At 58.9% G+C, this 26,868-nt stretch overlaps 1 protein-coding gene across 2 annotated transcripts; it reads right to left on the bottom strand.

Annotated features, from left to right (window-relative positions):
• Positions 1-26,523, bottom strand: LTBP4 (latent transforming growth factor beta binding protein 4). 2 transcript variants are annotated; one of them, XM_065926130.1, is made up of 33 exons: positions 26,360-26,523; positions 24,494-24,552; positions 24,191-24,329; positions 23,577-23,686; positions 18,521-18,712; positions 18,119-18,366; positions 17,940-18,042; positions 17,511-17,585; positions 17,293-17,415; positions 16,600-16,764; positions 15,298-15,447; positions 15,065-15,172; positions 14,363-14,494; positions 14,152-14,277; positions 13,258-13,383; positions 12,515-12,757; positions 11,713-11,838; positions 11,505-11,624; positions 10,526-10,654; positions 10,181-10,306; positions 9,766-9,888; positions 9,407-9,538; positions 8,135-8,266; positions 7,930-8,055; positions 6,579-6,725; positions 5,538-5,804; positions 5,160-5,231; positions 4,768-4,896; positions 4,406-4,552; positions 3,302-3,454; positions 1,959-2,339; positions 1,422-1,574; positions 1-412 (listed from the first exon to the last, which is right to left on the bottom strand). In XM_065926130.1, exons 1-33 carry the CDS (start codon positions 26,506-26,508, stop codon positions 258-260), a joined length of 4,866 nt encoding a protein of 1,621 aa, XP_065782202.1. In that variant the 5' UTR covers positions 26,509-26,523; the 3' UTR covers positions 1-257. The 2 variants fall into 2 exon arrangements, with proteins under 2 accessions (XP_065782202.1, XP_065782203.1); XM_065926131.1 differs by lacking the exons at positions 23,577-23,686; positions 24,191-24,329; positions 24,494-24,552; positions 26,360-26,523 and adding an exon at positions 22,099-22,396.
• Between the last annotated feature and the right edge of the window lie 345 nt (positions 26,524-26,868).

Raw genomic sequence — 26,868 nt, 5'->3', positions numbered from 1 at the left:
GAAGGTACAAAATAGGTGTTTTTTAATTGAACATTTTTATAAAAAGGAGCAGGAATGTGAAGGGGACCGTGGGCTAAGCCTGGGCCCGTGGCGTCGGTAGGAAGGCTGCTCCTTCTGTCCATCTGTCCCACCGACCCGCCTCTCCGCCGGGTCCGACATCCCTGTGCGCATGCGCGCAAGCGGGCGGGTGGCAGGGTTGCGCGGCAGGGACCCCGCGTGCGCAAGCGCGGAGTTTGTGGCCCAGGGCCGCTGGGGACTCAGGCCCGGGGTCTGGCGGGCGTGCAGTGATGCGGCTCGTGTGAGGGTGCGAATCCTGGGCGGCAGATACAGCGGAACGAGCCATCGGTGTTGACGCAGCGCGCGTTGACACAGCGCGGGGCGGCCGCCTGGGCCTCATCACATTCGTTGATGTCTGGGGAGAGGGGATACCAGGAGTGCTATTCAGGGCTGGGGACCCAGGAGCCCGCCTCGCTGGCCCCTGAGGGTTGTGGATGCTGAGTCTCCTGTTGGAGTGGAGACTGTTGGCTGTGTGAGTCTGGACAGGTGACTTAACCTCTCTGCGCTTCAGCTCTGTGTTCTGTGAGATGGGTATGGTAGCCCCTAGGACACTGGGGTTTTGTTAGGAAATCAATACTGATGATGATATTAACAACCACAAACGCTTGTTGTGCCAGACACTGTTTTGAACATATTACCTGTATTAACTATCCTCCTAATAACCCTATGAGGTAGGTACTGGGCAAACTGAGGCTCAGCATGGGGAAGCCTCTCGCCCCCTGTCACACAAAAAGCCCAGGAAATTCTCAGACCAGCTCGAAAAGACTCTCGAGTGCCCAGCCCCCTGCTGTTTCTTAGCTCTTTGGGAAAGTCAGTTCCCTTCGCTGAGCTTTGGTTTGCACTGTCATTGCAAATCTATGTTCTCGGCTCTGTGAAATGACTTATGTAAGATATGCTCATTTTTCAGATGAGAAAAACTAAGCAAGGGACAGTGACCTGTCTGGGATCACATATCACGCTGCTGGACAGAGCCTGAGGTCTATCCAACTGCCCAGAGTCCTGGCTTGTAACCACTCCGCTTTCCTGCTGTCTAAACTAGGCAGACATGATTCATATTCCCATTTTACAGATGGGAAGACTGAAGGTTCTTCAAAGAAGTCAAGCAAATCGCTCAAAGTGGCCCTGGGAGTCCTTAGCAATCACGCCTGCAGGATTCTATTCTCTCCATCCAGCTTCAAGCCCAGCCCTGGCCCTGTGGTCACAGCCTGGCTTTCCTCCCAACCTGATCTTCAGGCATGCCCCATCCCTGTTCCCCTGCTTAGCCGTTTGGCCGGTCTTCCTGACGACCCTGATTACCCACCGCTAGTAAAGGTTTTCCACCCTATTTCCAAACCCTCGATGCTGGCCCTGGCCCACGCCCTCACCAACGCAGGACATGCGAGTCATGTCCAGGCGGTAGCCATCGAAGCAGTCGCAGGTGAAGCCCTCGGGGACGCGCACGCAGCGGCCGTGGGCGCAGCCATCCAGGATCCCGCATTCCTCTGCCTCCAGGCCCTCGTAGCGCCCAGCCTGGGCGCCTGCGGAGAGTGTGGGGATTCGGGGGTTCAAGTGGGGCCCTGCCCCTGATTCCCGGGGTCCCCTTCTAAACTGTCCATCCCGCTCCAGGGCTGTGGGCGGCGCTGTGGGGCTGGGATGTTTACGTTGCTCTGTTCTCTCTAGCTTTTCCCTCTGTCCGCATCGTTTTCTCGGTTCATCTACTGAGACGGCTCTGTTCCTCTTCATCTCTGCTCTCTTTAGCTCTCTCCAACAATATCTCTGTTTCCCTGTCTCTCTCAGCCTGTGTCTGCCCCGACTTCTCTTTGTTTCTATCTCTGTCTCTCCCTGTCCCTCCCTCCTTCCCTTCTCCTATCTATCGCCATCTCTGTACACTTGGCGCTCATCACTCGGGCCTCAGTACTCACCAGCATAGCTTCCACCTTCAGGCGACTCCTCAGGCTCTGGGAAGGAGCCACGGGTGTCACGGGACCGGTAGCGCCAGCGGGTGCCCGGGCCGGATGGAGCAGGAGCCTCGGATTCACCGTAGGGGCCACCATCGTCCTCAAAGTCCGGCATGTCGAAGGGTGGCGTCCCGTAAGGGGCCTCCCGTCGGGCGAAGGGCCCAGGTGGCGGTGGGTAGGGGTCATACGGTAGGACGGGTGGTGGGTACAACTCAGGCCCATAGGGAAGGCCCTGGTAAGGTGGACCTAGGTCTGGGCCATACTCGTAGGGGAGTCCAAAGCCACCTGGCCCCGGGGGTCCATATGCAGGGGGGCGCAGCACGTTGCACAGGGCCTCAAAGTCATCTGCGAATAGGAGCCAAGCCTAACAATCAGCTCGGGCTTCCCCGGCACCGGCTATTTATGTCCCCCCTCAGGGAAGAGGAGCCTGGAGGAGAGGGTGGGAGGGGCTTGGGCTGAGACATTAGATGGGTGTCAAAGGAGTGGGTTGGGGTTGCAGGGTTGGGATCAGGGGTTCTGGAGCCAGGTCCGAAGGTCTGAGGACTGAAACTGGGATTCCAAGGCACTGAGGTCAGGAGTACTGAGGACTACAGCTAGAAGTCAGGATCCAAGTGATGGAATTTGGGGACCCATGAGATCTGGGGCTAGGGGCCTATGAAGGTGGGATGGAGGTATTTTAGGACTGGTAAGTATCAGGGACCTGAGGGGTCAGGATGCATGGGAGTGGATCTGAGCCATGGGACCTGGAAGTCAGAGGACCAAGGACCTGGGGCTGGCACTGGTTTCCCAAGGACTGAGAAATGGGGGACTCTGGGCTTTTAAGAGACAGGGCAAGCGGGATCACTGTTGCTGTGGGCTGGCCTCTTAGGCACTTGGATGTGAATATCCAAGCCAGTGGAACTTGGAGGTTTGTGAGCTATGACCAGAGTCTGGGGGCTAGGATGGCAGGATCTGAGCAACTGGCATTTGAGTTCTAAAGGTCCAGGCTTTGGGGGAGGGTTCTCATGGGTTGTCTTGGGGTTCCAGAGACCAGGGGTTGAGGGTCTGAGAGCCCAGACCTCAGGGTCATATGGGACTAGAACTATGACACCTGCTGAGTCAGGCCTTGGGTTTTCTGTGGTTGAGGCTTGGAGGTCTTTGGGTTGTGACCTGGGGCCTAAGAAACCAAGATTTAGGAATGGGCTGGGACACAGGGGTCTGAGGGGCTGAGTTTGGGGGTGTCTTGAAGTCTAACACTGGGAGTCAAGGACTGGATTTGGAGCCTGAGGGGCAGAGTCTCTGCATGTGGCCCAGGCCGGTGGTGGTACCTGAGTCCTGTGCCGGGCAGAGGGCACAGTCCATGCCCCAGGCTTCGCCATAGAGGCAGCAGCATTCTGTGTAGGTGGCCTGGCGGTCCAGCCGAGGGCGACTGCACACGAGGTCAGCCCCCACTTCCTGCCAGCACACTCCCAGATTGTCATCTGCGGGCAGAGACAGCATGCAACAAGGCAGGAAGAAGACACTCAAGTCTTCCCAAGTTGCTCAATCTCCTTCAGCCCAGCCAGCCCCTTCCTATCATTCAGTCCTTCTCATCAGCTGTGATGGGCTTCTGGAAGTCCTCTGAAGTAGCTCCAGGTGAGTTCTGGGCTCGGCCTGGCATGAAGTCATCAAATAGGAGGGAGATAGGGTCTGGAGAGGAGGAATCTGGCCTCTGGAAGGCTCTGTGACCCCGGGGCAGTTGCTTTTCCTCTCTGAGCACTGTTGTTTGAATGACATCTTAGATAGAGTGTGGGAGGATGTTGTAGGAACAGGAAGCAAAAGAAGAGAGTTTGGCTCAATGGGCAAAAAGAGAGAAAGGACCCAGAGAAATAAAGACAAACACATCAAGAGAGATTCAACGAAACACAGGAAAGCGAAGGTGCAGAGAGAAAGACCTAAAAGCGAAGACAGATGCAAAGAGGGTCAGAAATTTAGAGAAAAGCCTAAAGACAGAAACTCATAGAGAGGTGCAAAGAGACAGAGACACACAGGGAAATAACAGAAAGCATGCTTTTAGCACTTAGTGAGACCAGGTCCTCCTTCTGTTCTTGAAAACAGAATTCTTTAGAACCACCCTCTTAAAGTACGGGCTACTGCCAATCTACCCAATGTGCTGGGGGTCCAAGAGCAAACGTGCTTGTGTACACGGGACCAGCAAGTGGCAGGGAGGTTCCTCTGAAACCTTCGTCTTTAACCACGCCAGCTGGCCTCTAGTTCTGAGAAGCAAATGCCAAGACCAGAGGCTAAATGGGGCGTTAAGGGGCGTGACCGAGCCACGCGCGAGGGGCGTGGCCCGGGTGTAGGCGTGAGGCTGAGCGGAGGTTAAGGGGCTGGACGGCGTGGGCGGGACTGGGGCGTGGTAATTGACGGGGCGGGGCGCAGGAAGACTTTACCGAGGCTCTGGCTCTCGTTGGAGACGCAGCGGCGCCGCGAGCCGTCCAGCACAAGTGGGGGTTCGCACGTGCAGTGATAAGAGCCGATAGTGTTGACGCAGCGGCCGCCCTCACAAGCTGGCTCCTCGTCCGCGCACTCGTCATTATCTAGGGAGGCATGGAGGGAGTGATTAAGAAGTAGCCTCCTCCCCTTTGCCCTTTCCCCAGTGCATTGACAATCTGATAAATGGAGTCTAGACTTCAGGAACGACTTCCTGCTGGTGGTGGTCACATTCCAGAGAGGCGCTGGCGTGACCAAGGGTTGGAAAGAGTCCCAGGCGAGGGTGGGGGTGATGGTGGAGGTGGGGGGGGGGGGCTCTTACCGATGCACTCCAGTCGCTGGGCGTGATAGTAGTAGCCATTGCTGCAATAACACGAGTAGCCTGGGGCTGTGTTCACGCACACGCCGCTCTTGCACACCTGATCTCGGAAGAGCTGGCACTCGTCCACGTCTGCGGGAAAGATGATCAGAGGCACGCGCCTCACCAGAGATGGGGGAGGGCCAGGTGGTGGGATGGGCTGGATGGGGGGAGGGGAGTGTGTGGCTGCAGGGCAAGATCAGGAAAGAGAAGGAGGAAGAGATGGTGACAAAGACCCAGAGACAGAGAGAAGATAGGGGTGGGAAGGGGAAAGACAGGAGACAGGAGAGAGAGAGAGGAAGAAAACAGACATGGTGAGACAGCTGGGCTGGAGACTGAGGGCGGGTGAGCCTTACCTCTCCTGAAGCTCAGATCTCCGCTGGGCGCCAGGTAGCCCCGGCCATGGGGGCACAATGACTGGTACTCAGCTGCACACAGAGACAAGGCTGAGCCCCCACACGCTGGCCCTGACACTGCCTTGGGCCTGCTTGTGCCCACTTGCCTCAGTGCTTACTCTTGCCCCATGCTTGCCCTTCACCGCCCAAGACTTCAGCCCCTGTGCCTATTTGTATCCACCTCCCAGCCTGATGCCCACCTGGCTGGCAAGTCACCCTTGCCCATGCGATACCAGCACCTCTGCCCCCTGTCCAAGTGTGTCCCCTTGTCCCCGTCCCATGTCCACCTATCTCTACCCAAACCCTCAGCCCTGCGTGCACCCCAAGGCCCATGCCCACCTGTCTCGGGGCTCGGGCACTGCTGGATGCGGCAGCCATTGCCCCAGCCCTCACCCGCGGTGCAGCAGCATTCCTGCCACGTCACGTTCCGAGCCAGGATGTTGTCACAGGCATCTGGAGCCGCCGTGTCAAAGTAGCACTCCCTGCGCCCGCTGCTCACAGGGCCCGGCCTAGGTGGGCTGGGCCGGCGAGGCGGGGGCGGGGGCGGGGGCCTGGCCGGCAGACTGGGGCTGGCAGGTGCATGGGGCTGTGCACCTGGGAATGTACCTGGGGAAACAAGGGGCTTTAGCCCATTAAGGACGGGGAAACTGAGGCCCCCGTGTGGCAGAACCTGGCTCCACACCCCTCACCATCGGCCATGGTCTCTTCCATTCTTGCCTCCTCTCATTTCTTTACCTCTTGCCTCCCTACCTCCCTCTCCCAAGCATCTGGCCCCTCATCCCACCTGCAGTTCAGGTAGGAGAAGAGGGCATTTCCCTGGCCTCCTAGAGGCCTCCCTGAGGCCTCCTAATCAACACATCCCAAACCGGCCTGGGAATCTTCATACTCAAACCCAGACCTAGGCCTAGACGCTGCTCCCCGACCTAGGCAGCCCCACAACCTGTCCACGTGGAGCTGCTAGAGCCCCTCTCTCACCTGCCCTCTCCTCCCCACCTACCCCATGGCCCGTGCCTCCATCACAGTCCTGATTTCTCTAGATGATCACTGTCAGGCTATATTGCTACCTGTCCCCATGGAATTGTGAGCTCCTTGGAGACAGGGTGGTCTTTTCTGGTCACTATAGTGTTCTCAGTGCCCAGAAAAGGGCCTAAACACAGTGAACATTTGTTGAATGGAGGAATCTGGTCAAGTCAGAACCATGATCTACTTCTCCTGACACTGAGTCCCACACCTAGGTTAACTCCTGTGTTTTGCAGATTTTTTCATGTTTAAAACAGCATCTAACTGATGGCAGCTGTCCACATCAGGAATGGTTAGAGCTCATGACTTTTCTGCAGGGCCAACAGCCATCAGTTAAGTAGACTTTGATCTCAGTCTCACCAGCAGAGGTCCGAGGGGGAACACAGCGCCCAGTCATAGGGTCAAACTCCTCAGGGCTGTTGGGGCAGACACAGAGGAAGGAGCCTTCCACATTCTCACACAGGGCAGCTCCACACACGCCCTGTAGTGTCTCACATTCATTCACATCTGTGAGCAGGAGACAACAGGAAAGAGGGAGTCAACTGTGGTAAACTTCTGGAATTCCATAAAAGTCTGAGCTTTCAAGTATTTTAATGGCTCAGATCCCATCCTCTATTTATGTTCCAGTGACAAACCCTGATTTCCCCACGGGAGCCCTCTGCTCCTCCATTTTTCAACCCATGTGTTTTGAGCAGATCAAGCAGCTTGATGCATTTCTCTGGTTCAGAGACAGGCAGTGACCCGGCTGGGCCAATCAAAGCCAGTCCTGGGACTTGTTCTAGAAATACGCAGAGCCTCCCTCTGTAGCTAGGGATGGCAAGCTGAGGATGTCAGCCAGAGGTGCGAGGGCCCCTTTCGTTATTGTGAAAAGAGAATCTGCCTGAAGATAAATGCAATAGAGGATAGCAGAGCTGGGAGACAGCAAGCCTCGTTAACTCCTATATTCACATATCCCCGAAGTTCAAATATTTCCCTGAACTTCACAGTTTTGATTCCCTTTAAAGAAATGAAGCCTGATGTGTTCATATTTGTCAAAAGTAAGCAAATGTATAATTAAGACTCATGCATTGCACTGTACGTAAGTTGAACCTCAAAAATATCTGTGAACACATATTGATCTCTGGTTAATGACATGCATTATGCACGAAACATTTGGGGGAGGGATATAGTGATGCCTGCAATTTAATTTTAAATCTCTCCAAAAAATTAGGTGGATGAGTGGAGAGACATGTGAGGAAGCAAGTATAATGATAACAGAATGCAGGTCATGGCTGTGCAGAGATTCACTCTACAGGCCTTTTAACGTGCCGTATGTTTGGAAGATTTTCTCATAAAATGTTGACAGACTTCCCTGGTGTCCAGTGGTTAAGACTCTGCCTTCCAATGCGGGGGACAGGGTTTCAATCCCTGGTTGGGGAACTAAGGTCCCATGTGCTGCCAAACATTTTTTTGTAAATGTTGGAGGAAAAAATTGTTTACATACACTTAAGGTTACTGCACTTCTACTCCCTTATGCATGAATTTTTTAAGCATACCCCAAATAAAATCTGAGTTAATAAGGGCTCCTGACTGACATGAAGATGATCTTATATTCCAAGATCTAAATTCCATACCCCTAAAGGTTACATGCACTCAGATCTATGGAGAAGAGCAGGGCTTGACCAGCCTCTTCCCCACCCTCTGGCCCCACCCTCCCCCAGGAGCCCCGTACCCACGCAGTGACGCCCGTCCCGCGCCCCCTCGTAGCCCTGGTCACAGAGGCACTGGAAGGAGCCAGGCAGGTTCTGGCACACGGCATGGGCCCCACAGAAGGACCGGTTCCGGCATTCGTCCACATCTGCAACCACCAGACAGTCAGATCGCGGCTGGAACTTCTGTCCCCTCCGCATCTCACCCATGGCCCCAGGGACACGCACCCTGGCATCCGCCCCCTGGCGTGGGCTGGTAGCCGGGGTCACAGGCTGGCGTGCAGCGGTAGGAGCCAGGGGTATTCTCACAGCGCTGGGCTCCACAAATCGCTGGGCCGTATTCCTGGCACTCATCTATGTCTGCAAAAGCGTGGGGAGGGCATAGGGGAAAGAGAGGGGGGTCACAGGCCTGGAGTCACAGGCTCTTGGTGCTGCTTCCAGTTCCTGTGCCTGAGAGGTCTCTGAATCTGGTATTCTACAAGTCTGACCAACAACCATTGATACCTCTTAAGGCAGGCAAAGCCTCATTACCATTTCTCAAATAGCCTAAACATGGCCCCACCTCAGGACCTTTGCACTTGCTGTTCCCTTTGTCAGGAACACTCTCCCCTCAGCTATCTGCATGGCTCCCACTCTTGCTTCACTCCACAGTCTAAGTCAAGCCCCCCTAAACCAGCCCCCCCACCCTTATCTAACGTGTCCTCTGTGTCCATTTATCCTGCCTTACTTTCCTTCTTAAACTTCTTATATCCATGTATTTATTAGCATGCTAATTGTCACCTCCCTAGAATCCAAGCTCCATGTTGGCAGGGGTTTGTGTCTGTCCTGTTCCTCACTGTATCCTCAGGTGTAGGTGCCCCTAAATCATTTGCTGAATGAATCAGAGTTATTTACATATTTATTGTCTGTCTCTCACCCCTAAAACATCAGCTCCATGAGGACAGAGATTTGTTTGTTTCTTTGTTTTCTTTTGGTTGTTTGGGGTCTTCATTGTGGCATGTGGGATCTAGTTCCCTGACCACAGATCGAACCTGGGCCTCCTACATTGGGACCGCAGAGTCTAACCCGCAGGGCCACCAGGGAAGTCCCATGGACAGGGATTTATTGTTGGACTTATTGCCTGTTCTGCCACCAGTGTCCCACACAGTAGGGCTTAATGAATTCTTGTGAAATTAGTGAATCCATGAAACTAGGTTTCCATGAATCAGGGGTCTGGCAACCCAAGAACCCAAGGCAGTCCACAGTCATTTCATCTGTTCCACAAAATGTTGACCTGCACATCATCCCCCCCACCCCCAAATCTGTGCTGCTTCTGGAAGCGAGGTTTGGTCTGTTTCCCGATAGAAGCGTCTTCCCTCAGCCTCCTGTCTCCCCACTACAGACGATGTAAGGACGCACTAGTAGCTTGTTTGCACCGATGGGGAGAGAGGTAAGTGAAGCCTGGAGCCCCTCCTTGGTCATCAAGAAAGCTCTTCGTGGGGGCGGGGGCAGTGGTCTCACCGTCACAGGTGCCCTCGGGGCCCGCGTGGTAGCCGGGGTCGCAGTCTCGGACACAGCGGTAGGAGCCCGGGGAATTTTCACAACGCTGGGACCCGCACAAGGCCGGGCCCCGCTCCCGACATTCGTCAATATCTGAGGGAGGAGGGGGGGGGCAGTCAGATGGGTGAAGCGGCGCGGGGGAAGAGGGGGGCAAGGAGGGAAAGGAGAGCGGGTGGGGGAGTCAAGGAGGGCAGAGCAGAGTCAGAAGGGGGAGGCGGGAGACGCAGGAAAGGGGAAAGGAGGAAGCAGCAGAGGGGAGGCAGATAGGGAGACAAATAGGGGAGAGGGATCTGGACGGGGGAGTGGGGGGGGCCTCGCACCGAGACAGGAGGCGAGGTCTGGGCCGGCGCGGTGTCCCGGAGGACAGATGCACTCGAAAGAGCCGTCGGTGTTGGTACAGATGCCGCTCTGGCAGAGGTCCTCCTCGCTGCATTCGTCCACGTCTGCGGGACAGTGTCGGCAACCGCAAGCCACTCTCCTTCCCTGCCTGACATTCCAGACCACGCCCCTCCACCGCCTTTTCCCCGCCCCTATGGCTCCGAGACTCTAACGCCTTCCCCCACCTGCCTTAGGCTCCTCCCTTTCCTGCAAGCCCCACCTTCCCGACGAGCTTGGCTCGAGCCTTTCCATTCACTGCCCAATTTATCCAGACTCCGCCTTTTCGCCCTTTCCTCTCCAACTCCGCCCCTCCCTTTCCCCACCCTTTCCCGGTCCAGGCCCAGCCTGGGTACCGACCGAGGCAAGAGGCTCCGCGGGGTCCGGGCCGGTAGCCGGGGGCACAAGTACAGGCGAAGGAGCCGTCGGTGTTGAGGCATTCACCGTGGGGGAAGCAAAAGTCGCCCTCCAGGCACTCGTTCACGTCTAGGGTACCCAGAGTTCAGACTGGGTCACCAGACCCGCCCCCGGTACCCAAGCCCCGCCTACAAAGCCGCAACCCTGCTCGCCAGGCACGCCCCAGACGGTCAATCTCTAAATTCCACCTATACAGTCCCTGAGTCCAACTCCCACCTCCCCCCAGGCTTTGCCCAGGAAGCCAGGGCCCACCCCAAGGCTGTCCAGTCCTTTCCCCACCCAGCCCACCTGCGCAGGGCCCGGGCCGACCAGCTGGCGCCCGGTAGCCTGGCTCGCAGCTGCAGTGGAAGGAGCCTTCGGTGTTAGTGCAGTGTCCATGGGGGCCGCAGGAGGCGCCCGAACTGCATTCGTCCACATCTGCGGGAATGGAGACTTCAGAAGAGGTTCTGCTTAGGGACAGATGGATGAGGGTCAGAAGGAAATGATGGGAAGTGTCTTGGGTTGGATGTGAGGTGAAGAGTCAACAGCAGAACTGGGTAAGGGAGACCAGGGCTCCCTAATCCTGGAGACTATCATTGGGGGATCCTGTGTCTGGGTTTCTGGGAACTTCCCGTGCCAGGATCCCAGGGGCAGGTGAAGGGACTGGGACAGGGGTCAGACATTAGTTAGGGTAAGGGGTCAGGTATTATAAAGCAGGATAATTGGATGCCATTCTGATGAGTCAGGGGTCCGAGTCTCTGGTCAGGGGTTGGGATCCAGGATCATGAACCCAATCAGGTTCCAGAGAAGGGACCCTGAGAAAGGGCAGGGGAAGTGATAAAGACAGGGTCAAGCATCACACAGAGTCAGGGGTTATGGTCAGGGTTACGGTTGGCAGTTATGGTTAGATCAGATGTCACAGTCAAGTTTAGGGGTCACAGGTCGAATACAGGGCCAGAGGACAGGAGCGGCACAACTGCTACCAGGGTTGGGGTCCCAAGGTTATCAGCAGGGTTCACGGCTAAGGTCAAATGTCACAGTCAAGTTGAAGGTCATTAATCACAGAGGCAGAAATCACATTCAGGGTCAAGGGTCATTGTCCAGATCAGAAACTGCACTCTGATCGGGGGTCAAGTCTAGGTCAAGAATCGCAGTCATGCTCTGTGTGTTGTGGTCCAGGTAAGGGGACTGAGATCCAGGTTAGAAGGCTGCAGGTCAGGTCAGAGGTCACGATCTCGGTCAGGAGTCATGCGGCAGGTTCAAGGTCACACCCAGGACCTGATCTTACCAGTACATCGGCCATGGTGCAGGTGGTGACCAGCAGGACAGGCCCTGCACTGGAAGGATCCTGGTGAGTTCACACACTCTTGCCCAGGACACGCCAGGTGGTTCTCACACTCGTCCACATCTGAGGAGCAGATAAGAGTGCGGCTTTGAAGGAGTGGCCCAATGCCCCCCTCATCCATCCATATTCCTCCCTCCCTCCCCGGCCTCACCCTCGCACTCGGAGCCAGCAGCATTGGGTTGGAAGCCTGTGGGGCAGACGCACTGGAAGCCACCTTCCGTGTTCTCACACCGGCCATAGGCGCAGGGCGGGGGACTACGGGCACACTCGTCCACATCTGGGGCAGAGGAGGCCAGTGGGGCTGAAGAAGGGGCCTGGACCCCCTACCATCACCACCCACCCCAACATTCCATTCTGGAGGCAGTGTCCTGGATCTTGCTCAGGCTGCCCCCTCCTGCCAGAAGGCTTTGCATTGCTTCCCCATTAATGGTCTCTCCAACTGCCACGAAGTAGCCAGGATACCACCTCCTGCATGATGCCTTCTGTGCCTCAACCCTGTCCCTTCCTCAGAGTTCCCACAAGCACAAGGTGGTGCTGTAACCCGCCGGACTCCTCTTTTCATGGGGTAGCAAGAATTCTCGGGACTGGATTGCCATTTCCTTCTCCAGGGGATCTTCCTGGCCCTGGGATCTAACCCATATCTTCTGCATTGTACATGATCTTCTGCATTGCAGATGGATGCTTTACTGCTGAGCCAGTGGGAAGGCCCACAAGCACAAGAGCATCATCCAGAAAAGGGGGGAGGAGTGGAGAGCACCCTCATATTTGGAGAAAGGGGAAAGACTCTGGAGCCAGACCCTCCCCACCCCCTCATTTTCCCCAGGCCTCTGTCCCTGTCCTCCTCCACTGCGTCTCATCCCTTTGCCTCTCTGCTACCCCCTCCCAAACCTGTCTGTCTCCAGTCCCCACAGCAAAGGGGGGAGGCGGAGTGACTTTAGACCTGGCCCCCTCACCTTGGCAGGGGGCCCCAGGCCCTCGGGAGCGGAAGCCAGCAGGGCAGGCACAGTGAAAAGAGCCCACTGTGTTGTCACAGCGGCCCGGCCCACAGGGCGGTGGCTCCTGGGCACACTCATCCACGTCTTCTTCACATGCCGAGCCTCGGAAGCCAGCCGGGCACACACACCGGAAAGAGCCAGGCAGGTTCTCACAGACCCCTCGGCCACACAGACCCGGGCTCTGGATACATTCATCTACATCTGCTCAGAACAAGGGACCCAGGTCATACCTCCTTTATGCCCCTCCCCCCATACTCTATTCTGCCTCCCTGACCTCCATCGCTCTGACCTTTCACCCTGCACCATCCTGCCACCCTGTCCTAATGCCCCTGCTCTCCATCCTCCTCACTCTGCCATCCTATCCCTCATCATCCTACCTCCATCTTCTATCCCTCTATTTTTTCAATCCCTATGAAGCTGCTTGTCTGCTTCCTAGAACTCTTTCTAGTCCATATCAGTCAGCCTCCTTAAACTCTGTCCTTCATAACTCTACCCTTTCATCTCCACCCACCTCCCTCTGTTTCTCCAACCTCCATGACTCAGCCTTTCTGTTTTCCATCACTTGGCCTCTTCGTCCCCAACCAAGCTGCCTGTCTGGTTCTCAGAGCCTGGCCTCTGTCTCGATTCAGCCTCCTGGCTCGGTCTCAGCATCCTGCACCGCTGCTGCTCTTCCCTTCCCCCCTACATGCCCAGTCCCTCACCCTGGCAGCTGGCTCCGTGGGGCGCAGCCTGGTACCCCGCGGGGCACACGCACAGGAAGCTGCCAGGCGTGTTCTCGCAGCGCCCACGGTCACACGGTGGCGGCACCCGGTGGCACTCGTCCACGTCTGCGGGCACAAACAGGGTGGCCGTGGCTGGGGCAGACACTCAGCCTCCTCCCCTCCCCCAGACGGCTTGGTGTGGGGGGGGGGTGGGTGTTGTGGGGACGGCAGGGGCGGAGTCAAGTTGGGGCAGGGACCAGGCTGAAGCGGGAGCCAGGGGCGGTAGAGGGGCTCAGAGTGCGTCGGTTTAAGGCTGCAGCGGAGCTTTAGCCCGGAGGACAAGACCTGAGTTGGGAACCCAGCTTGGGCAGAGGCAGAGAGGGGAATCGTGAGGGGGACCATTTGGGGGAGGGTAAGGACTGGGGAAGGGCAGCTTTGCAGACCCAGAAAAGGGAAGGCAGGAGCGGGGCAAGGGGTGAATTGGGGATGGGGCAATGGTGTGACAGGGCGGAAATCAGGAGTCATGGTGAGGAGGTGGATTACAGCAGTTGAGGGTCAGGGGAGGGGCCTTGGAGAGGGCAGGCACTAGTCTGGAACATAGAAGGGGCGGGGCTACGTGAGGGCGGGGCCAACGAAAGGGCGGGGCCAGGACCCAGCACCATAGAGAGGGCCAGGCTGTAGAAGGCAGGGACCCGCCCCGACCGGAAGGGCGGGCAGGTTGCGAAAGAGGCAGTGGTGGGGCCGGAATCGGTCTGGAGATTGGAGACGGGGCCGGGGGCCAGGCCAAGGCAGTAGTTGGGCTGAAGGGACGTGGGAAAGCGTGCGAGGGCGGGGACTGCACCAGAGGGAGAGCTGGAGCGAGACCCCGGCTGGGGTGGGGCCTGGATTTCTCACCCAAACACTCCGTACCCCGCGGGCCGGCTCGGAAGCCCGGCCCGCACACGCAACGGAAGCTGCCTGGCGTGTTTTCGCAGCGCCCGGGAGCACAAGGCGTGGGGACGCGGCGACATTCGTCCATGTCTGAGGGTACAGAAGGGCCTGGTCAGGAGGTGACAGCGTACAGCCTCCCGCCCCGCCTCCATGCTCCCCCCTCAGCCTGGCTCACCGATGCAGTGTGTGCCCTGCGGACTGAGTCGGAAACCGGAGTCGCACACGCAGGTGTGGCCACTGGGCCGGGGGATGCACCGTCCGCGGCCGCAGACCTGGGGGTTGCGCTGACACTCGCCTGCAGAGTGACCTGCGGGGGTCCAGTGAGCCAGGGTTCCCCACGTACGAATCCCGTCCCTTTCATCCCAGTGCAATTCCCTCAGATCCTCCACCTAAAACACCCTCCTGGGTGTCCCTCCTCAAACCCAGTCTTCTCCCTCTGACGCCCTTCTCTATCATGCGATGTTCTCATCAGATCTTCTGCCTGAATCCTCCCATACTGCCACCCCCAAGTCTCCATTTTTTTATTTTACTCTCCAGTCAGTCCTCTGTCTGAAATATGTTCTTAGTGTCCTCCACGAAAATTACTTATTTGTCTCACATTAACTGAGAACTTACTATCTCCTAGATACTTCACAGACAGGTTGCTTAATCCCCATAGTAATAACAGAGAACTTGTACCCAGGCCTGTCTGACTCCAGCCCCTGATGTAAACAACACCCCACCCAGCAAACCTTGATCTTTTCCCCCTCATTTCTTAACTCCTCTGGCTGTCACATTCCTATTTGTTCTATTCTAGAGTCTTCACAGTGGAGCCTCCCTCCCTGGAACTCTTGCCCATAATACCCTCCATCAGTGCCCTCACTTTCCTCTACCACACCTGATTCAGGGATCTCAGGACCAGTCCAGGCAGGGATGCTGGGCAGAGGAAGCTCAGGGCCTGGACGGGGCTCAGGCCGAGGTTCTGGGCGATGAGTGGGCAAAAAGCCTGGTAAAGAAGGGGTGTCAGCAGTGGAGACCTGGATTTGGGTGTCCCTGATCATTCCCCCTTTTCTTGGTGAGCTTCAGGCAGCCCCTTGGAGACAAAGCCCCCTCCTCCAGAAACCAGCTCACCTGAGAGTGGTCGAGAGGTGGAGGGTGGGGCACGGGGTTGGCTGAGGGACACCCGGGGTGGTTCCTGGCCCAGGGGTCTGGTGTTGTAGCGGAGGTCGGAGGCCGAGTAATGGTAGCCAGGGCCGGCTGGGCAGATCTCCCGAAATCCCTCTGGTAACAGGAGAGGGAGAAAGATGGGCAGAGAAAGGGCAAGAGAGTAGGGGGAATGAGACGGAAGGGCGGTGAAGGAGAAAGAGAAGAGGGAGTTGAGGGTCTGGACTTGATCGTGGGGAAGGCTTGGCCTGGGGGTGTGTAAGGGGTTTGGTTTGGATGCTGTGATGGGGTGGTACCCTGGCCAAAGAATGGGACATCTCAGAGGCTAAGGGTGGGACCAAGGACGTTTTTCCCTCTTTGGGATGATGGCAGGGACAGGAGTTGAAGGCGGGGTCTAGTTTGGGGTACACAGGGACAGGGTTGAAGGGCAGGAAACAATCAGGTCCATTGTGGGGTCTGGTTTTATGCAGAAAAAGATTGCCTGGGAGGTGTCTCGGAGAGGGGTGTCTTGGGCGGGGCCCAAAACTGAACTTGGATAGGAGTCGGTGTCTCAGGAGCTGGGGACTTGACCAAGCCTCGAGACAAGGTTGGGTAAGCAGCGTATCTCAAGGGCTATGAGAGGCTGAGACTGCGGGTGCGCTCCTGGGCCGCAGGTGTGGGTGTGGCCCAAGACGGGGTGGGGGCCCAGGCGGAGTCCACTCTGATGATAGGTTGCCTCAAAGGCTGGGGGTGTGGCTAAGAGTAGGGTCCAACCTGATTGGAGAGTCTGGGGGCGGAGCCTAGAAGGCCTGTGGGCGTCAACTCTGAAGAAAGGCGGGAGAGAGTGAAGGCAGGAGAAGGGGACGACAGAGGATGAGATGGTTGGATGGCATCACCAACTCAATGGACATGAGTTTGAGTAAACTCCAGGAGTTGGTGATGGACAGGGAGGCCTGGTGTGCTGCAGTCCATGGGGTCGCAAAGAGTCGGACAGGACTGAGCAACTGAACTGAACTGAACTGAAAGAAAAGGCTTCCAAGGTGGCCCAAGTGGTAAAGAATCCACTTTACCAACGAAGGAGATGCAAGAGACGCGGGCTCGTCCATGGGTCGGGAAGAACCCCTGGAGTAGGAAATGGCAATCTACTCCAGTATTCTTGCCTGGGAAATTCCACGGACAGGGAAGCCTGGCGGGCTACAATCCAAGGGGATGCAAAGAGTCGAACAGAGAGCACGCACGCAAAAAAAAAAAAAAAAAAAAGCTAGAGAAAGGTAGGCAGGAGGCACTCACCTGAGCCGAAGGGTGGGCAGAGCTGGCAACCCCGGCCCCAGGCTTTGCCTACACGGCTGCAGCAGCAGATCTGTTTGGTGATGTTGCGTAGAATGGGCAGAGAGCAGCCGCCGTCTCGAAGCACGCGGAAGCACGGCCCCTTAGCCTCTGAGATCACGTGCTGGGCTGGGGAGGTCGGGGAGGAAATTCTTCAGGGAAGGGTTAGCAGTGTAATGGACTAGGGGATCTGGAAGGTAGGGGAATGGTCCCAAGGAGGGCTCGGTGGGTGTGAAGGGCATCTGGGAAATCTCTGAGAGAGTCTGAAGAAGAGCTGGGGCGGGGGGCCTGGAGGTCTGAGAAGGGTTCTGGGCTTGGGGAGAGTCTGAGGGGGTGAAAGGGGGTCTGGGAAGAATCTCAGCATCTGAAGTATCGCGAGACATGAGGAAATATCGGGGCTTGAGAGGAGCTGATGAAAGTCTGTAGATCTGAGTTCAAAAGGTTTGAGGGGTTCTTAGAGGAGCCGAAGAGGCTCCAGAGAGTCGTCTGAGATGTGCGGAAGGGGAGGTACCAGTGACTTGGGGGGGTGGGGGGTGGGGCGGGACCAGGGAATCTGGGAGGATCTGGGAGGGTGTGGTCTAAGGGAATTAGACCTAGGGATGCTTGGCCATGAGGATAGGGTGGACACGGGACCAGCCTCAGACCCCGGCGGCTCACAGATGCAGCTGCTGCGGGACGAGTCAAGCAGAAAGCCGTCGGGGCAAACGCAAGTGTACCCGCCATGCGTGTTCGCACACTGTCCGTGCTGGCAGCGCCCCCCAGTCGCGCACTCATCCACATCTACGAGGAATGGGGTGATCCCAGAGGCGTCAGGGCCAGCTCCCCGCCAGCCCCTTTCCTAGACCCGAGCTCTTCCAACCCCTGCCCCAGCTCACCTTCGCAGGACCCATTAACCCTTTCAAAACCAGCTGGACACGGCCCATCTGGGGCGCCCCCCTGGCGGGTGTTACCTGTGGAGAGAGGAGAAGGGTGGGCCAGGGGCGGCAGGAGCGAGAATGGAGTGGGCGGGGGCGAAAATGGGGAGGCAGGAACTAAAAGGTGTTGAGTGTGGTTTGAGCGCAAGGTCAGCCTTAGGTTGGCGAATGGCGTGAAGGTCGGGTAAGAAGAGCGTAGCTAGCCAAAGTCAGAAAGTGGGATGGATGGTCCCAGCCGGTATGGGTGGGTCTAGACTGGAAACGATCCCCACAATGGGATAGGCGTGGCTAGAATTCGTGTAAGGGTGCATCTACGGGCAGAGTACAGGGAGCGGAAGGGTTCTCAGTCCTCCCCGGCTCCGAGCACCTTGGGGACATCCTGGGGCTTACCCAGGAGCTCCGAGCACGACTGACAGTCGTGAACGCCCCAGGCCAAGCCGGCCCCTCGGCAGCACACCTCCTGAGTCCGGAGCCCAGGCAGCGGGGACGCACACTGTAGGGAAGTGTAGGGTGAGCGCGCCCCCGCGCGGTGGCACGCTCCGGGCCCCTCCCCACCGGCCTCTTCTCACTTCGCCTCCGCGCAGCTCCCGAAAGCAGTAACCGAAGCCCGAAGCGTCCGAGTAGCCGTCCTCGCGCGGCGCGCTCTGTGCCAACACTGTGTAGGGCGCTGCCGCCTCCGATCGTGCCGCCGCCTCCGCTCGCGCCACTGCCTCGGCGTCCGCCTCCTCCCAAGGGCCGGACACACGCTCCACCTGGTGCACCACCACCGACGCCTCCTGCGGGTGCTCCACATGGACGCTCACCATAGACGCCACGCCTGGAGAGAGGCACCGCGGGGCAAAGCGCGAGTAGGAATGAGGGGAAAGGGCGCCATGGAGAAGGGTACTCAGGAGAAGGAAGGAAACACGGGAGTCAGAGGGACGACGAGGTGGCGGAGGGTACGGAGGGAACTCTGGCCGCACTCTCCTCACCATGTTCATCATCGCGGTGGTTGGCCAGCGGCATGGTGTACACAGACCGGGTGAAGCCTGGCATGGCCGGGGCCGGGGGTCGGGCGCCCGATGAATGCAATTGGCAGAACTTGCCAGCGAAGTCCGGGGGACAGAGGCAGCGATCAGGCTTCACGCACACTCCTCCATTGTGGCAGATCAAGGGACACAGGACTGGGGAGAGAGCGAGGACACTCAGGGTCGGCAACCCTCCTTGCAGCCTCCCTTGGGACGAGAGCACCCTCACTTAGCTCAGCCCCTAACGTTATAACTACAACTCCTCAGTAGCTCAACCCGTAACGTTATAACAACAGCCTCAAAGGTATCACTCAGTTCTAAGTCATTCAGCCTTAAGCCGTCTTGTGTCATCTCCCCACTAACCCTGGCCACTGGCATTGGCTGGGTCCAGCCCCTGGAGGTGTAGCTCCGCCCCCTGAGTCCACTCGCCACGCCCCCAAGCTCCTCCTTCACTTTCATATCGCCCCGCCCTCCCTCTCAAGTCCCACTTTCCGGCGGAGTCCGAGGCTTACTAGCCCCGCCCAGATAGCGTTGGCCCCGCCTATAGGCTCAGTCACGCCCGCTCTAACTCGTGCCTTCGCGTTTAGTCCTGCCCATATTTGGCTGGTCCAGTCCCGTCAGACCCAGCGCTTGTCACTTCCATTGACTAAACCTACACTTCAGTCACTCCTTGGCACCATCCCGTGCTCGCAACTCTGTCTCCTTACCGTTCTAGGCACGTTCGCACCCCTTGAGGCCGGTTCAAGCTCCACCCACAGGCTGTGCGTTTCTCCCCGCCCCCGCTTCTATGCGCCCCGCCCACATCGCGTTCTTCTACCCTAGGGATTGCAAACCCCTCCCATCGAAGCGTCTAACCTGCTGCGTTTAGCCCCACCCACCTTCCCTTCCTCACGTTAGTTTGCCCTGGCCCGCTCGCCCGCGCTCCTCTCATCCCACCTCCCCGCTATCTGCGCGTCCTAGCCCCACATCCCCGCGCTTTATCTCCGCCCACCTCCCCTCTGGCTCCCGCTCCGGGGTTCCAGCTCTGACTTCCCGCCTCCGGTAGCCCCCGGGCGGGGCCAGCGGGAACGCGCCTGCTCTCCCCTGTGCGCGTCCTCGCTGGGCCTCGGGCCACCTTGGGGCGGGGCGCTGCCAGCTGTGCGGCGGGGTAAACAAAGAGAGGGGTGCGGCGGGGGCAGGGCGGCGGCTCCTCGTTCTGGACCCTTGGGGGAGCCTCGGGCCCGCTGAGCCAAAGAAGGCCGAACACATCCTGCGAGGGCACCCCCTCCCTTTCTCCCCTGGGGCTGCCGAGAACAGCTGGAGACAGCTGTGCGGAGGGGAGGATGGGGCAGGCGGCCGGGGCCGTCCAGAAAGGCGTGTGGGATTCTGAGCCACACACTGGAGACAGGAAAACATAGAGGGAGCCCCCTCAACTTTATACGGGTACGGAGACTGGACTCCTGGGAGGAGATCAGTTAGAAGGCAGCACTCCGCCGTTTGAAGACCTCAGGAGGTTTCTGGAACAGAAACAGAGCCCATCCCAGAGGAAACGGAGGCAGAAGGAACCTCTTTAGTCCTTTTGGGGAGAGCTACCTACTAACGGAACTCTAGTGACTTCGAAAGAACGGCCAATTTGAGGGTGCTGAGAGCAAGGTGGAGATGGAGTAGTGGGATTCTTGGGAGTCCCCGGCCTCAGCTGTCTGGGAAAGTTCTAAGATATTGTGGAATGCTCCCTTCCCTCTCAGCTAAGGGATAAGGGACCCACGTCTTTAGATTAATGGCTGGTGGAGGGGAGCACCGTATCTGGAGTCCTCTTGGGAGAATCAGCTGATCAAGACCAACTTTGGGTTTCTCTGAAAATAGAGGGATCAGAAGTTTCTGGGGGAGGGTGTCAGCTGGGAGAGAAGGACTTGGATACCCAGCAATCGGGGATCTCTGACAGGATTCAGTTGGAAATAGAAGAAAATGGGAAACTTTTTCAGGAAGGGAATTTGGCTAGAGAGTAGAGTTATCACTGTACAGCCTTTGTAATCTGGGGTTTCCCCTGGAAGTGGGGAGGAGTAGCTGAGGGACAAAACTAGATTTCTCTGGTGAGGGGTGCAGTTTGGGGCGATTACATCAGAAGAGTGGGCGGGAACTTCACTGAAGGGGCTGGTCTCTGGAGTCTGTTGATAGCAGTGCGGAGGGGCATGGGGACTGGGGGCAGAGATTCTTAGTTCCTCTAGTTAGGGGGCTCAGGCCAGGACTCTAGGGTGCTCTAAGAGGGGTCCTTAACTAAGTGGCAGGCTTAGGAGAGGCTTAACTAGGAATCAAGATTCCAAAATAGGAAGAGTCTGTTGGGGGGCAGCTGTCGCGGGAGGGGGCATTTTCGAGCCATCAAAGACACTGCTTTGTCTTCTCTTGTCCTGAATGTAGGCCCCCCGGCCCAGCTCCCTGAGGGCAGGGCGGGCCGCTAGATGGGCACAGGCAACTCCATGTCCCACACCCCTGGAGGGGTGAGGAGCTGAGGACATCGAGGTCCTCCCGAGGTCAGCACCCACCCCCCCGCCCCTCGCAGTCCCCTCCTTGTGCCTCCAGGGGCTTGGCACCCGCCTGGGCACGGCGCCTGGCACAGGCCCGTTGAGGCTGGGCCGGGAGGGAGTGAGGGAAAGAGGGAGGAAGGGGTGGAGAGAGGGAGTGGCAGCGGGCGGGGGCTCCTGCGAGAGATGAGCTCACGCCGGCCAGGGCTGGGTTGGCCGGGGGCCAGGCTGGGCGAGTTCTCGGCGCCAGGGGCCCCCACTCCCCACTGCAGAGGGCCTCCGGGACTGGGGGCAGGTAGGCCCAGCCCCTGGGAGCCCACCCACCACCACGCCCTGGAGCCAACAGGTGGCCCACCACCCCTACCTCACCTGGTTCCCCCCGCCCCCGCCAGGGCTCTCCGTCTCCAGAGGAGCCTGGTGCGCAGACCCTCCTGTCCCCTCTGCCCCCAGGGGGCGCCTTTCCCCCCAGACCGCCTATTGGATTGCTCGTCCACGTGCGACCCTTGCAACTCGGGGTCTGGCAGAGACCCTCCTATGAACACCTTTCCTCTCAGCTCTCAGGATCGACTTTCCACACCCCAATCCCCCTCCTCACAGGCACTCCCATCCTAGACTTTCCTAATGCCTCCCACCCAAAGAAGCAGAAACGGGAAACCGCTTCTCAAGGCCCTGGAACTCTCCCTTGGGCTCTGGGGACCCCTGCTCACAATCACAGGATTCAAACCCCTTTCCCCCAAGCTCCAGAGCCTCTCAATTCTGAGATTCCCCACTTTGACTCAAAGGCAGGAAAGTCAGCCCCGGTCACCTCACATGGGACACCACAGGTCCCTGAGAACCTTCATTGCTTGCAGAATCAGAACTCTCAGGATCCAACCCCAAAAGTCAGGAATTTGAGGTTCTCTTCCTTAAATAAGCCGGGGATCCCCCAGCACTCTGGCACAAGGAATCTGGGATCCCTCTTCCTGGGGACTGTCTCCCTCATTCCCAGGGATCCTCCTCCTCCCCCCGGGAACCCCTCCCTCGGGACCACCACCCCGCACTCACAGGCGCGGAAGCCGGGTCCCCCCGGGGCCGCCCCGCCGGGCGCGCCGCTGTCCACGCTGGTGGTGTTGCGGGGCGCGCAGGTCGGGGTGCAGCGGGGGCCGGTGGGCCCATGGACGCAGCTCAGGCCGCACACGGCCGGGGTGAAGCGCACGCGGAGGCGCTCTCGGGGTCGACCTAGCCCGGGCTGCGGCCGGAGCAGCGCCAGCAGCACCAATAGCGACACCCAGAGCAGCCGCGCGCCGCCCGCCATGGCTGCAGCGCCGCGCTCCGCCGCGCCGCCGCCCCAGCCCGCCCGAGGGGCCCGGCCGCGCCCGCCCGCCCGCGGGGGAGGGCGGCCGCGCCCCCGCTCAGGCCCCCCCTCCCCACCACTCCCTCCCCGGCGGCCGCGCGGGGGCGCGTGGGGCTGGGCGCGCAGCCAGAGGCGCGCAGGCTGGGCGCTAGACTCGGAGCGGGGAGGGGGGCGCCCCCTCTGCTCCCGCCCCGCACCAACAAGTGAATGGGGCCCGCAGGGGAGCGGCGGGGAAGGCAACAGGTGGGGGCGGGCCGGTCCCCCCACACCCCACCCCAGACCAGGCTGTCCTTAAGGAGGAAAGAGGAGTGGGGGCCGCATTTGGGGAGAAGACTAAAGGCTGCCTCCGCCTCAGTCACAGAGACAGGGGCTTCATCTGGATAGGCGATTGTCATGGCACATCTGGGCAGCCAGGTGGCACATCTTGGGGGGGAGGAGAAGGGTCGGTGCACCTGGGCACACGAAGGGACTGGGGGTCTGCCCGGTGGGCAGGACGCTGGAGGGGCCCACTTGAGGATGCAGTCACGTCTGACCGGGACCCTCACTCCTGGGAGGAGAAGTCAGAATGGATTAGGGGAAACGGTGGAGGGAGATGGTGGGCGGGGGTCCTCACATCTGGCGGAAGGCCCACATCTGGAAGACTTTAGGGAGGAGGGGACACATCTGGGCTGAAGGCCACAGCAGGAGGGAGACTTTTGAGGGTAGCGGAGACTAGGGGGTGTGCTAGCCCAGGGGCTGAAAGCTGGAGCAGGAGGAGGGCGGGAGGAGGGTCGGAAGAGCAGTGGGAGGCCTTTGGCCCCTAGCCGCCCCGCAATTGGGGGCATTCGGTGACCTGGCAGGCGCCAACCCGCACAATCGCTTTTGTTGTCTGGGCTAGTTCGGGCGCTCTCGGCCGGGACAGCGCCCCCCTCTTCGGTCGCGGGGAGCCCGGACGCTTGGCTTCCTGGCCCCACCCCCGCGGGTCAGCGCCTCTGGCCCGCGCCTGGTCCTGTCCCGGACTCACCTCTCGCAGCCGGACGCCGGGGTCCCTAGAGGAGGCTGAGTCCTGGGGAGGGGTGCTGAGCTACAGTGGGGGGCGGCTAGGCGGCGGCTGCACCGTGGGAACCAGACGGCTTTATCTGGCCCGGAACCCCCCCATCCCCCCTCACCGCCCCCCCCAACCCGGCGGAGGAAGGGCGGATGTTCTTACCCCGGGACTGGCCGGCAGGGGCGCGCTCTGGGGGCCTCCTTCTCAGCAATGCCCGGGCCCCCGGCCCGCGGGGCCGCCGTCGCCTCAGCAGGGCTCGGGCCTCCTGCAGCCTGGGTGGGAGGGGGCAGAGAAGGAGTTGTCACCACGGTTAGGCTGACCCCCTCCCCCCAGCTCCCGCAGCTGGAAGGGACCTCCTACATCAGGAGGTCTTCCAGTAGAGGCTCTGCATCCCCCTTCCATCTCTTTCTGGGGATCAGGCCTGGAACATTCTTTAGAGGCTAGGAAGAACAAAGTCAGTGGGATAAACCGGGATGAGGGAGGGAGAGAGAGAGAAGACAGAGGAAAGAGGCAGGTAACTATGAGAGAAAGAGACAGAGGCAAAGAACCAATAGAGAGAGACAGATGCAAGGGACCAATAAGGACACGGAGACAGAGACAGAGAGAGAGAAACGGAAGGCCTAGAGACAGCAATAGGCAAGAAAAGGAGAAATAGAAAACAGAGACATAAGTTGGTAGAAAGAGAGAGCAAGGAAAAGGAGACCCAGGGAGCAGAGGGATATGTGCTGGAAATGGCGGGGTTGGGAGCATCTAGCAGGAGAGGGTCACACACTCACGTCAGTGGCTGCCAGTTAAGGGACACCTGTCTCTTCCTCACGCTGGGGCTGGGGCTCGGCAGCTCTGGGGGCCCTGGAGCCAGGCACCGCTGAGGGCCTGCACACTTTTCGGGCCGGCAGCTCCGGATCCTGCAGGAGGCTTCAGAGACAGCCAGGGACTAAGTGGAAAAGGAGGCAACCGAGTTCTTCTTTCATCCAGCTCTCCAGCTGGGGTGAGGGATGAGGAAGGGACCCCCCCACCCCCAGCTCCTCTGCTTCTACCATCTTTCCCCTCCAACCTATACTCCGCCTACAAGAACCCACCTCTAAAGCAGCGGCTCCTCCTGGGCGATCGGCTTGGGCAGCAGCGACAAGCAAGAACACTATAAATAGAGGGATGGAAGTCACTAAGCCCCTAGCACTATAGACCTCCCCAAAGGACAGCGGTGAGGGATAGGGGAGGGGAAGCCAAGATAAGGCTGGAGGGTGCTTGGGGTTGTTATGTGACCAATTTGAGGCACGTCGCTCGATGCCTCAGTTTCCCCATCTGTACAATGGGAGGCAAATTGGTTTGGGTAAAGGTCACAGCAACCTCACGTTTGTTTTTCTTCTGAAGTGTTTGTGGGTAAGGAATTATTGGAAAAGACATTTTAATGTCTTTTTTAAAAATGATTTTTTTTTTTAAAGAGAGAGAGACTCAGAGAAGGTTTCTAAGCGCACTTCCAAGCCGGCTCTGGGAATCTAGAACCCCGCCCTCCCCGCACGTCCCTGTCCTGGACTCAGCCGTCATCCCGCAGTTTGCCGGCAGATGGCGCCACGTCCACAGGCCTCAACGGCTGGGGAGGGAAGTCCTCTTTTGACTGTGGGTCCAGCGGGGTGCAGAGGTGGACAGGGATACAGGAGCCACAGCCCAGCACTGAGAATCCCGAGGCCTGAGTTCTAGCCCGTTCCTGCCCTTCCACGCTGTGTGTCCTGGAGCCAGAGTCTCCTGGTCCCTGGGCCTCAGTTTCCCGCCTGACCACGAGGAAGGAGTCGTTCTTCGGAGGAATCTCCGCGCCGGGAGGGTCTCCGATTCTGGCCGGCGGAGCCCTCAGCTTGGGCGCAAGTGTGTCGCAACCCAGGGGCCCCCCAGACAAATCCATTATTCCCAGGCTAAGGGGGACGAGGGCCGTGGGCGCGTGCGCAGGGCAGGAGAGAGGAGCAGCGGGGGATGCTGCGAAGGGGACGTCGGCCGTATGGACTCTTTTTAGACGGGTGGGGCCCGGTAGAGAAGGGGGCGGCCAGGGTGGGAGCCTCCCTGACCCCCGATCCTGCCGTCATTCCCTCCCGCCTTTTCTCCGGGTTAACCCCTTCCCAGCCCCGCCCCCGGCGCGGCTCGGGTTACTAAACGTATTCGCAGAGACCGAGGCGGGAGCGGAGCCCGGGGCCTTTGTAACGGAGCGCTGGGCCGCAGGGCGGGGGGTGGGGGTACTGGGCAGACTGTTTCCTCCGATCTCGTCACCCGTAGACAGGAAGAGTGGCTATAACTCCCAAATCTATACGAAATTCTGGATCTCTTGCCGCGAAATCACTGGTACCTCATTCAAGCCCGGAATCCTCTAATTCTAGGCAACTAAAGCATCCTTAACCCTCATGAAATCTGAGCACCCCCTCACCACACCTCCGCACAATTTCCCACAAGCCCCTCCGCCATCAACACCAAACTCCAAGTCTTATAGGAAAAGGTCTCTATTAATTAATTCAAGCATTCCCAAACCCCAGAAAACCAGGACGTCTCAACTCCTGCTTAAAGCGCCAAGATAACCTCCCATACTCTTTCTCCTTAAGCATCCCAGAAACCTGGGGACCCCATCCCAGCTCGGCCCCACCCATCTATCATCCTAGGAGAACCCAAAGCCCCATCCCCATACAAACTGGGACCCTGCTCCAAATAAACTCTAGAATTTCCTGGAGCCACATCCGTCTCTACCGCACCGGAGGGGAGTCCCACCGCTTAGAACCCCAATACACCTCGGATTCTAACCCCTACAAAATAGAGGGCCCTAATAAATCCAAGAGCCCTGGTTCTTCATCCCTATCACGAAGCAGTGGGTACATGTTCCCCTAAATCCGAAAGTCCTGGTCTTCCTGGACCGCCAGACTTATTGGGTGGAGGGGGCACAAGGACGAAGGGGCCGCAGCGGGGCTTACCCGGCCGGACGGCCCGGGATCGCCGCGACCTCGACGGCCTGGCTGGGGCTGGGGCCGGCGGCGGAGGCGGCGGTGGCGGCGGCTGCAAGGAGCGGCAGCAGCAGCACCAGCAGGAGGGGGCGGCGGCCGCTGGGGCCAGGCAGCCGCATCGTGTCCGGCGTGGAGTCGGGCTCCAGGCGGCCCGTCTGTCCAGCGGGTCCGGCTCGGCGCTGCCCCGCCTCCCGCCCCCGCCGGAGGTCGACTCATTTTCTCCACAATCCCCCTGTCGCGGGCTGCGAACTTCCCGCCAATCAGAGCCCGGTGCCGCTAGGGGGCGCTGCCTACACGGCCAATCAGGAGACGCCAGGGGTGGGGCTACGTGGACAGGTGCCGGGCGGGGGGCGCTGGGGCCCGAAGTTTTCAATGCCGAGGTGGGTAGTGGCTCAGTGAATCCTGCCTTAAAGGAGAGGCCACAAGTGTGGAGCTGCTGGGGCTCCTCTTAGTCGATGCGTAGGTGGCAGGCGTGAAAG

Source organism: Muntiacus reevesi, chromosome 2 (genome assembly GCF_963930625.1).
Source record: "Muntiacus reevesi chromosome 2, mMunRee1.1, whole genome shotgun sequence".
Lineage (NCBI taxonomy): Eukaryota > Metazoa > Chordata > Mammalia > Artiodactyla > Cervidae > Muntiacus > Muntiacus reevesi.
The sequence above is the reverse complement of the archived record's forward strand: the minus strand, read 5'-3'. Positions and strand labels throughout refer to the sequence as shown.

Excerpts from the sequence above, each read along its gene's own strand:
- LTBP4 (XM_065926130.1), bottom strand. The coding sequence starts at position 26,508 with ATGCGGCTGCCTGGCCCCAGCGGCCGCCGCCCCCTCCTGCTGGTGCTG. Across the intron at positions 15,448-16,599 it reads CTGCCCACCCTTCGGCTCAG|AGGGATTTCGGGAGATCTGC; the intron begins GTGAGTGCCTCC and ends TCCTGTTACCAG. Across the intron at positions 12,758-13,257 it reads CCACGGAGCCAGCTGCCAGG|ATGTAGATGAATGTATCCAG; the intron begins GTGAGGGACTGG and ends TGTTCTGAGCAG.